Source organism: Bombina bombina, chromosome 5 (assembly GCF_027579735.1).
Source record: "Bombina bombina isolate aBomBom1 chromosome 5, aBomBom1.pri, whole genome shotgun sequence".
In the NCBI taxonomy this organism is placed as follows: Eukaryota; Metazoa; Chordata; class Amphibia; order Anura; family Bombinatoridae; genus Bombina; species Bombina bombina.
The window spans coordinates 725,353,854-725,365,995 of record NC_069503.1 but is presented as its reverse complement, the minus strand read 5'-3'; the positions used below and the strand labels follow the sequence as shown (position 1 = coordinate 725,365,995).

The 12,142-nt window shown below is 34.3% G+C and overlaps 1 protein-coding gene across 1 annotated transcript in view; it reads right to left on the bottom strand.

Annotated features, from left to right (window-relative positions):
* Nucleotides 1-8,851, bottom strand: part of MYLIP (myosin regulatory light chain interacting protein) — a 34,072-nt gene extending 25,221 nt beyond the window's left edge. Inside the window, exons 1-2 of the mRNA XM_053714764.1 lie at nucleotides 8,546-8,851; nucleotides 4,240-4,430 (exon numbers count right to left, since the gene is read on the bottom strand). Coding sequence (XP_053570739.1) covers nucleotides 4,240-4,430; nucleotides 8,546-8,632 — 278 coding nt within the window. The 5' untranslated portion in view covers nucleotides 8,633-8,851. The remainder of the gene's footprint in view (nucleotides 1-4,239; nucleotides 4,431-8,545) is intronic.
* Nucleotides 8,852-12,142: the final 3,291 nt, after the last annotated feature.

Sequence of the window (12,142 nt, the reverse complement as noted above, 5' to 3'; positions counted from 1 at the left end):
CAAGTGCTTTCCAAGGTCCTGAACCAAAAATTGGCTGGCTCCTTAGCTTAGATGCCTTCTTTTTCAAATAAAGATAGCAAGAGAACAAAGAAAAATTAATAGGAGTAAATTAGAAAGTTGCTTAAAACTGCATGCTCTATCTGAATCATGAAAGAATAAATTTGGGTTCAGTGTCCCTTTAAGGGGACATGCAAGTGGAGTAAATTTTGTGTGCGTTTGTTTTTCTTTCTATCATTATAAAAATAGAGGAGACTATTCTACAGGAAGAGATTAAAGCTGCAGAGAAATTCCCCAAAACTGCTGTAGGGCACACGATACATTAAGCCATTTATAATAAAACATTTTGACAAAATAAAAACTTAAATATAAAGTCTTCTACTTCCCCTTTCTCAGTAACAAGTTATAATTATTTTTCGGTTGTACAATTGACACATGCAAAGTCTGCTACATTTAACTAGGGAAGTGTGACACTGCTAACTAAAGCAGAACTTTTCTGCATAGCGACAAAAGCAGCTAGCCAATCCCGAGTGAGAACTCTGTAACACTTATCTATACACCACAACCCAGCAAGCAGCTATTAGCAAGAGGTTATTCCAAGTCACTGACCTATTGTTACACAATGTCATCGTATATAAAGAAGTCTTATGACTTACTTCACAGACTTAAAAGGAAAACGCTGCTCAGTAAACAAATTATGCTGTGCAGCCTGGGGGGGGGGGGGAGCAGTTAGAAACAATAGAAAATTGTGCATAACAAGATTTTTTTTTTTTTTGGCTACAAGTTTCTAAAAACAAAAATCAAGAATAAGTTTATATGGAAGTGCAATGACTGTTCCTATTAAATGGGCATCTGTTTATTTGGAATATCACAGTTACTTAGCATGTCTCATTACTTTAGTACTGAATAAAATGTTGGTGCTTCACAAATAAAATAGTAATAATAAAAAAATAAAATAAAAAAAGCAGAAATTTGTATCTTGTCAAACTCATTAACATACAGTACTTTTTTTGTATTCATTAAATATGTTTCTATTAGGTACGCACTAATAAAATAACTTTGTATTGATTATTTTGTGCATCCGACAAACACACTTCAGACAAAAAAAAACCCCACACCATTATTTGTTTTTATTATTTATTAACACCACCATACTTAGAAATAATTGTGTGCTTAGCTTGGGTCTATTATGGTTATGCCCACTGTAGTAAGCTTTTACGTGTCAGTAATATGCTATACATATACAACAATGATTACTATGTTTAGAAGTACAAATTAACTAAAAACACAAGTTGGTAGGACAACAACACCATGTACATTACTTCCATGTGGTACAAGTCTAGAGGAATGGTTTGCACCAGAGATACTGTAGCCAATATGCGGCCCTCTGCACTAGTTTTGTGGCCCCCAAGAAAAAGTAGAACTACATTTTTGATTTGTGGTGGCCAAAAACTCAAAAGCCCTCTGTAGGGGGGAGCGGGACTATCGAAAATATTTGTGGCCATTGATGCCTCTAAAACGTTGGCTCCAATGTGTTAGCAAGTTGGCCATCACTGGTTTACACAAACATTTGAAAAATAAAGCTCTAACAATGATTAATAGAAGAAGAAACAGTAAATACATGATCATCTACATTGAGATTCTCAAATTCATTTAAAATATTGCCCTTTTGCTAATCTAATCTATCTGGCCATAAATATAAAGAATCCTTATTCTCCTTGCTTTGCCTAAAATAAATACACTTGTAACTAGCTGCTCCCAGACCTTTTATTCTGTAAAATTGAGATGTCAGATCCTTATTACAGTTCAGACAAAAAGCTTATTGTAGGATCAGATATTCAAGTTTAAACAGCATACTTTTTGTTAATTCTATGAAAAGCTCTCATTTTCATTTGGCTTATACACTGCAGCTATTTAATTCCCGCAGGTTCAACTTAGTGGCCAAACTTCCATGAATGATAAATGTAAAATATAAAAATGTAAGCTTTCTATGCAATAAAAACAAAATGTTTACAGGATTATGGATGTTTACTAATTAAAAGGGACATCTTCCGTCAGCCTGAGCCACCTTATCACATGACTTTTTAATTATTATTATTATCTATTGACTTGCATTTAGTACTGTGTTGTGCCAACTCAAATAACTCCTCGGGCATGATCACAATGTAATCTATATGGCCCACATGAACTAGCAGTCTCCTGTTGTGAAAAGCTAATAAAAAAGCATGTGATAAGAGGCTGTCTGTAGTGGCTTAGAAACAGGCCGACATTTAGAGGTTTAAATGTTATAAAGTATATTAATATAACAATGTTGGTTGTGCAAAGCTGTGGAATGGGTAGTAAAGGCGTTGTCTATCTTTTTAAACAATAACTATTATGGTGTAGATTGTCCCTTTAAGCTAAAATTAGATAATAATAATGCACATTATAAAGAACATAAAATGTTAAAATATAGAATTTCTGTGGACAACTTTGCATTATTAAATACATAATTAAATGTATTCCCAATGATCTGGTTTACATGCTGGAGTGTATCTATTATTTAGAAAAAGCTAATGTACCTTTATTTTGCAATTTAAAAAAAAAACAGGTTTTGCCTATTGTATCCCCACTTATATTAAAAATATGAAAAACTTTAGTATTCTCTATTAAAAAAAAAAAAACTATGTAAACAAGATGCAATCAAGTTCCCAGTGAGTGGAGGGGGGAAAGAGATGGGCAATAAATATTTCATTTTTAAATTCTAAGTATTGGCCATTGTGCATAGACAGAGTTACGATAAGGAGGCTCTAAAGTGTACAGTGAGAGATAAGATTAAGATGTCTGCTATTTCTGCAGGCTTCGTCCATGAATATGGCTATGTTCCTGAAAAGAAAGGATTAAGGCTAAAATAAGCAAAACAACAAGTCATTAGGAATGCATTAAAGGGACATTGCACAAAATATTTTTCTTTGCATAAATGTTTTTTTTAGATGATCCATTTATAAAGCTAATCTGGAGGTGTTTTTGTAAAAATATATAGTTTTGCTTTTTTTTTTTTTAAATAACATTGTGCTGATTTTCAGACTCCTAACCAAGCCCCAAAGATCCCAGCTTGCTCCGGTTTGTGTGTAATGGTTTTTTTCATATGCAGGGGATGGTCTGCTCTCAGTTCCTTTCGCTGGAAATCCCAACCTAAGCTCATCAAATTGGGAGCTTCTAAGTAAGCTTTTATACCGGATGTTTATATCAATCTGTGCATATTCTTTATAATAGCGTTTATTACACACAGTTACAAGAAAATTGGTGTATACTGTCCCTTTCAAGGGAAACTAATTTTACATTACAATGTCCCTTTAAAGCCATTTCAATAGACAGATGATATAGCTTAACATTGTGTCACACCCATTACTAACAAAGACATGTTTATACAATAAAAAGCACATGGAATTTAATACTTCCCCGATTTACAAGGTTTTACAACTTGTGCTACATTATACGCACATACCGATTTATCTGCCTTGCAAAATATAGACAATTCACTGCTCTTAAGCATTTCCCCATGATGAGAACAGTGGTATAAATGGAGATAAATAAAAAAAAGAAGTGTAGACTCCATAGAACTTACACGTCAAACAAAACTAGGGTGAATTATGCGCTTACAGATCTACTCTACCAGGGAGGGTCTGCCAATCGTTACAGAAGGCGAGAAACATTTCTGCAGAGCTTTAAATATGTACTAGCTGAAAAACATTGTAATCTGGCACCTAGAGCTGGAAAAAAAGGCTGAGACAGTTACAGTGGGAGGAAACTTCCTGCTCTGCTGTACTAGTGGTTTTGAATGACCTGTAATAACACAGTCTAGGATATGAGGTTACTATAGGACAAACTGCTATAAGAGGAAACAAAAAACCAAGAAGGAGAAGAATGCAAAATGATATCCCATTAAATAGATTCTCAAATTAACAGTCTCACTGAATGTAGTCTTTAATAAAGAAATAAAAGTTGAGCAAAAAGCTTTTTATTATTATCTGGTAGTATCTTAAATACGTAGTGTTTCTTTTGTACGGATCTAGAAAATGAAGCGATCAATTCTGCCAAGAATCCTGGAATTCTATTTAACATTTGACTTTATCATACTGAACGGTTGGCACGGTACTAGTTGTCCTACAGTAACTCAAAATTAAAGACAGCAACCATATTCAAAATCAGTAAATAGACTACGTACAGGTCAAATATTTCTAAACATAGATTTTGTCTTACCTGGTCTGCTCCTGTAGGATAAGGTGCGGTTCCACAAAGAACTTAACTCTCAGCTTCATCCTGAAAGGAGCAAGGCCATCCATCTGCTGTGATATTCGGTTTCTTAGATTCAACCATAAATTTTCCCCTTTGTTTCCAGTGAATTGGAGACCAAAATAATCTACCTCTATAATTCCCAACCGCCTGCATACCTATAAAGATAAAAAACAAATAAAAACTATAGATTTTTATGGAAAAAATAGAGATATAGATACATAGATCTATCTCTATCAGATAGGGCATGCAATTTTAAAGTGAAGGTCAATTTCGATGAATTAGTGCCTGGTTTTTTAATAATCCAATTAAAAACAAGAGCACTTTAATTAATCAAAATTGACATTTCACTCGTTTTCTTCAAAAACTTACCTTTTAATCCTGACAGCCGCTGCAGCACTTCCTCCGCAAGTCCTCTTCGTGGGTCCAATATGACAAATTCAGCTTCCTCCAATCACGGCGTTGCCTCAGGCCATGATTCCCCGGGGGGGGGGGGGGGGGGGAGAGCCGTGATTGGAGGAAGCCAGATTCGTCATTTCTGACGTATGAAGAGGCTTCCGATGGCCGAGGGAATCACTGGAGCGACTGTCAGGATTAAAAAGGTACGTTTTTGAAGAAAACGAGTGAAATGTCAATTTTGATGAAGTAAAGTGCTCTTGTTTTTAATAGGATTATTAAAAACTGGGCACTAATTCATCGAAATTGACCTTGACTTTAAGCAACTTTCTATATTACTCCTATTATCTTTTTTTTTTTTAAATATCTTTGTTATCTTAGTATCTTTATTTGAAAAAGCAGGCTTATCTATTTGTTTCAGCACCTGGGTAGCGCTTGCTGATTGGTGGCTAATGTATTCTGCTCAAGAATTGCATGGGAATGTGTATAGTGAGAGAGTAACCATGACTTATTTTTATATACTTTAACATCCCTTTAAAATTGGACATGGAAATCGGTACTATGCTGGGGCAAGGCAATATAAAGTATGTTAAAATAAATAAATGAGGGGAGAGATGAGAAGAAAAAATAAATAAATATACCGGTAATAATAATAATAATAATAATAATCATCATCATCAAAACCCCATAACCTATCCATCTTTTTTTATTTATTTTGTTACTGTTAAACAGTAATATATATGCTGGAGATAGAGGCCAAGCATTTTACTAACTGATATGTCCCTTTAAGCCTGAAGAGTTATAGTCCATATTAAATAACTCATTGCACAGACTTGCCAAATATGGGTTCACATTCCAGATTGATAGTGAATTGAATTTTTCCTTCAAGGCACAAACTAAATTTTACAGGACAGAAATACAATTGTATATTGGAGTGTTTATCAGCATTTTTTGGTCTGATAAATCTTTAGAAAGATGGTCTGTATTTATCCACAGTAGAAGTGCTTTCTATAATAGCCCTACTTTCCCTTCACAGCACAAAATACATATTACAAGTAACCAAAAAAAATCTACATATGCATTCATTGGAGAGGCTTCAATTCTAAATACATTGTACAAAACTTCAAACTGCTTTTAATAGATTTTATATTAAAGAAAAAAGAGATCTGGTCTGAATTTAATGAAACAACAACAACAACAACCACCTTTCTAAAATGGATTAATATTACTCTACTGAGATGAAAGTGAGGGAAAAGGACAGCTTTGTCACATTGTTGATGTCCTTCGCTACCTTGGCACTTCTAGTCCTATATAGAAAGACAAGGAATTCACATTGACCTTCATTAACACGGTCTAAGAATGCTCATCTAGATTCATTGGCAAGGGGGAGCATGGCTTTATTGTAAAGTGGCACATGACCCTCTTGAAACTAATCAAATCCATGACAAATAGTAACAAAGCGAATAAGCATCTTTAAACAACTGTATCTTGAATACGTTTCCACAAATCTCATTCCCAGAGAATGAATCAAGTGTTTACCTATTGAGACATTTTGTCAGCCTGTGCCAAATGCACACTGTAGCGAAGATTTCCAAGCTATAGCCATATAAAAGCATTAGAATAGGAACTTTTGGTATCTTTAGTGAACTGTGTAAAAAAGACATCATATATCAATCCAGCCTTTATCCAAAACCCCTGAAGCAGAAATGCCAATCCTGTCTTATAATTGAAAGCAACATTGCACCCAATATTTTTCTTTGCCCTACAAAAGGGGGCATTTTAACACATTAGTATTAAAAAAATGCAAAATCCCACAGATTTTCCTTTGCTAAGTAAACTAACTTTTTCGTGTCAGGGTTGTGGAGGCTTGTTTTTCTACCCCAACAGAGCTACAGAAGTTGCTGCCTCTATAATCAATGTGCACTGGCTAATAAAGTTTAGTATGTAGAATGACCCTGTCCTCTATTCAAAAGAAAATATATACTGTATAAGTAAATACAAAAAATAAAGATTTTAATGTGACATAAGTCCATTAATATTGTAAACTAAAATAAACATTGATATAATAGATTTTGTTTCTGCAGTGATATATGTACGGTTAGAACAATTGTTTTGTTTCTCTTCCAGCAACTGGGAACAATTCCTTTATGTCAGGGGCATTTGCCTAAAAGGGACACTGAACCCAATGTTTTTCTTTTGCGATTCAGATAGAGCATGCAATTTTAAGCAACTTTCTAAATTTACTCCTATTATCAATTTTTCTTCGTTCTCTGGCTATCTTTATTTGAAAAAGGCATCCACTTTTTTTGGTTCAGACCCTGGACAACACTTTTTTATTGGTGGATGAATTTATCCACCAATCAGCAAGAACAACCCAGGTGCCGAGGGTAACTGGATGCCAGTAAAGCTGGCGAGTGTAGATACAGAGGACAATGAGAATTAGTCTATTTTCAGACTGCAGTAAACTATGGATAACTGAAACCATGTAAAATATATATAAAAACTTGATATATCTTGTAGTTAAGACATTACATCAAACAAAATGGCAATCCGTAATAGTTAAAGTGATGGTAAACTCTCCCCTTTATAAAATCAGATCTGGAATGTAAGTGCTATTTTAGATGAAGTTTAATTCATTAGCTGTAATGAAGATGCAGTATAACTTAGTTATTAATATAGATATGAAATTCAAATACTGCATGCTCCTCCGCCCACTTCAAAAGTAAACTTTTCTGTGAGCTAACAGATTGAATTGTTGTCCAATCAGCGCTCTCCCCATCTGGCACTTTTGTTGTAGCTAGAGCATTGATTGGAGAGTAAGTCAATCATTTAGCTGACAGGAAAATTGACTTTTGAAGTGGGTGGTGTAACGTGGGGTATTTGAATTTCATATCTATATTAATAACTAAGTTATAGAGCATCTTCATTGCACATGATGAATAAACCCCCATCTAAAATAGCGCTTACATTCCAGATCTGATTTTTAAAAGGGGAGAGTTTACCATCACTTTAATATGGAGAATAAGTTGAAACAATGTATTTAAAATAAAAAAAGGGATCAATAAAGCAGAAACATAACTGCATGTCAAGCTGTCAACCTCATTACCAAAAGGGATTTTTAAAAATAAATATAAAAATATGTAATAGAATTAAAAAGTGTAAACACAATCTGAAAATACCACAAACATATCCACACGTTTAATGCAGATTGAATATCACTACATACTGTACCAGCCAGATTTCAATGCACAAAAATAGAAATGATCACATGATATCTTGTCTGTCTGATAGAATATAGTTCGTACTTTTCTAGCATGAGCAAAGACTTTAAAGATACAGGGGAAAAAACAAGAATGTCTAGAACCATATATATGTTGCCGAAGTCAGAAGTATTTATATGGTAGAATTTCTTTCATTTTAACAAAAGTTATTTTCACTTTAGGTTCTGGAAAGCCAAACAACACAGTAAGAACAGATCATAGCATAATTGATCCAGCCAACCTCTCTCCATAAAAACAAGTACTCAGGTGAGATACAGACTAGTATGTGAAACAGATCTATGATGATCAGACATATTATATTCTTGTTAAGAAAAAAAACACCTAACCCAACACTGCTTCTAAAAGAAAAGAAAAAAAACCCAGCAATAAGGAAAATGTGATTATAGAGTTTAAAAGGAAAAAACAGGATTATTTTTTTTTTAATTAACGACAACAGAACCTACACTATAAATAGGAAATATAAATAAAAAAATAGAAAGATTGCAAAAGCAATAGAAAAAGATGAATCAAACTGAGCTGAAAGTGATAGTAATTAATAATAAAACATACGTAGAATAACAAAGTATCCGATATATTACTGTCCAAGGCAATATTACCTGATTCAGGCAGTCTTCCCCGTTAGCCTTAGCATCCACCTCCACCTCCATAACCACTGCATCCGGCCTCGTCACATAGCACAGCATGGTAACAGCACTGCGGGGTGTTCTGCCCTCTCTGTCCGCTGTGGCTAAAGTATACAGCAGCTTGACAAACTGTCACGGCTATTAGTCTCACAATCTGACAGCACCGTCAGTGCAGAGCCTGGATATTTAGTCATTAAGAGACAGAGTAGATAAGGGCGCCTATTTTCCGGAGCCTCTGCGTTAGGGAATGAAAGTGTCTGCTGAGACGGTGGCTGCCTGCTAGGCTAATAATCCCTCCTTCCGAATCGGGAAATGCACTCCCACAGAGGCCCTATTGGCTCACTTTTACCAAAGTAACAAACAACGAAGCCCGCCAGTACCTCCCAGATGTCAACAGCCTGCCCCCGCTTGTCCAACAGGCAATAAAGGTTTTTGTGAAAACAGGAGGTGGCACGATTTAGTCATATTTGTAATAAAAAACAGGTTGTTATATTCTATCATTGACGCAATATGCAACGCTATGATGAAGCCTGTATTAGATCTATTTATACCTGGATTTTTTTGTGTTAATATCTAAAAAGACGATATGATTAAATAAAAAAATAATATTGCAAAGCATGAATCTCTAAAACTAAAAAAATATATAGCCTTCCAAAAAAACTGCCCTCAGATGGGCTGAAGACGGCGTTGATAAAGGTATAGCTGTCCCATTTGCTTACTCATGCTGTCTGCAACCCGTGAGAAAAGACACACGACACATACAACTTTATTAAAAATGTACTATCCAGAGACTAAATAAACAAACTCTAAGAAGTGAAGACCTATTCACACAAAGCAGCGTTAGCGCGAATGTAGATGAGGGGCATAATGTGGTCATAAATGCTGAAAGATTCCCCGAGGTCGGCCTGGGTGGGGAATTTGTAGATATACAGTGGTCTTTAATCCCTGACTTCCTTTAAAGACCACCATATCGCTAAACTTTTATACAAGAGACTTTCTTGGCCTATTACTGTCAAATGGAGTGGGGTGAACTGTGAGGAGTCTGAGGATTTAAAGGGACGTGATTCGGATACAGCAAGCAATTTTAAACAACTCTCCAATTTTCAAAAAGTGCAGTCTTTCTATATTTACAAATTTCGAGTCACAATTTGCTAGTAAGCATGTGCAAGAATTCCCAGAATATACCTATATGCATAATAGTGATTGGCTGATGAATGTCACATGATACAGGGGGAGAGGAAAGAAATAACTGAAATGTGTCAATCTAAAACTCATTTGAAGATTAGACTAAGGGCAAAATTTATCAAGCCCCGAAAAAATGCGCCTAAAAAGTCGCGATTATTTTCGCAATAGTTCGCAATGTGTGAATTCAAAAATGTCGCCAGTATTTATCAAAATTCCAGAGACATTTTTGTGGCAAAACTTTTTTGCGATGTCAAGCGAATGGCTGATCCTAGTTTTCTTGCGAAAATGTCATTTTCACTTTATTTATCATTCTTAATTTTAGACACCAATAAATGGTTTATTGTTTTAATCAAGTGATTGTTTAAAAGAATGTTATTTCTTATATATATTAAAGTTAGTTTTATTTTGCCCCTTCTTTGGCTCTCTTTCATTAAGGAAGGTTGCCCGTTTTTTGGAGCTCATCTTCGTTCTTTTTAATACAATTATTTCAATTGCACTTAAATTATTTTACTTTTTTATAATATATTTATTATTATTCAGGATCTGCGCCTTGTTGTGGGCAATTTCTAACCCTAGATAAAGCAAGTAAAAGACATATTTCCATTTTCCCTCCAGACAAACAACAATATTGCTCTTTATTTTTCACTCCTTACAACCTACAAATTGGCGAGATTAAAAGCAGTGAATATTACATGCACCACTTTTCATAAATATATGAGAACTGCGAATATATACGGGCATTTTAAAATGCCAATAGAGATTAATACAAGAATTAGGCATTTCCAGACAACTTATTCACATATACTTAAGACTTGCGAATGTTATGAGTCAATTTGTTCGCACATATGAAAAGTTGCGACTTTATTGGCGCATAACCTTTCATAAATATGGTGATATAATTTTTGAGGATTTTTTTGACGACAAATGTGAGAATTTTCTTATTCTCACTTTGATAAATCTTGCCCTAAGTGCTATTGCATTGTCTTTTTTTTATCATGCGTTTGTTGATTATGCAAATCTACTGTATTTACTGTTCCTGTCCTTTGTCAACCAGGCAGATCGTTTACACTGTTTACAAATCCTATTGCATGCTGGAATTATTTTGGACTTTGTTTAATATAGTGGGATATATATATATATATACACACTGTGTGTGTATATATATATATATATATATATATATATATATATATATATATATATACAGGTAGCCCTCAATTTACGCCGGGGTTAGGTTCCAGAAGGAATGGTTGTAAATCGAAACCATTGTAAATTGAAACCCAGTTTATAATGTAAGTCAATGGGAAGTGAGGGAGTTAGGTTCCAGGCCCCTCTCAAAATTGTCATAAGTAACACCTAATACATTATTTTGAAAGATTTGAAATGAAGACTTTAAATGCTAAACAGCATTATAAACCTAATAAAATAATCACACAACATAGAATATTTAATTAAACTAAGTTAAATGAACAAAAAAATTTGCTAAACAGCATTATAAACCAAATAAAATAATCACACAACAAAGACTTCGCTTGCATTTTCTGCAAACAGTTATTTCTATGCCTTCCAATCTGGACTGATTTATAGACAGGAAGATCTTGTTCCTTTGAAATCTTCTCGATAGCTCAGGTCTGGTTAAACTGATTAATTTCAGCTTGCTTGGCTTTGCTACAGCACAAGCAGACAGCTCCACCTACTGGCTATTTTAATAAATGCACTGCTTTTCAATGCTTTTCGATAGCAGTCACATGACTGGAAAAAAAAGGTTGTTATTCTGAAACGGTGTAAATTGAACCATTGTAAAACGAGGGCCACCTGTATATATATATATACACATATACATACACACACACACACATATATATATATATATATATATATATATATATATATACACACACTGTGTGTGTATATATATATATATATATATATATACACACACACACACACACAAATATATATATATATATATATATATATATATATATATATATAAGCAGTTCTCAGGTTGTGTCCGTTTTTTTATACAATTTTTATCTGACAGCTGGTGGAAAAAAACGGACTGTCCGGTCAGATACCGGACACCTGGCAACCCTAGTTACCACACATATTACAAATTGAAAGTAAACTGTTTGCATACGTGTGAAAGCAAACATGCGCTAACTTCAGAACTTATGATATCCCAACCGTGCTAACTTCTCCACATAGACTTCAATGGAGAGCGCACTTCAATGGAGAACACTTATCGCTCGCACGCTAACCTGACAGGAGTTAAACCTACAATGCTAACCCAAATGTAGTTATGAATATTTTACATTCAAATGTTCTTCACATAGAAGAAAATGTTCTATTTTTAAATATATGATTTTATATGTATATCCAATG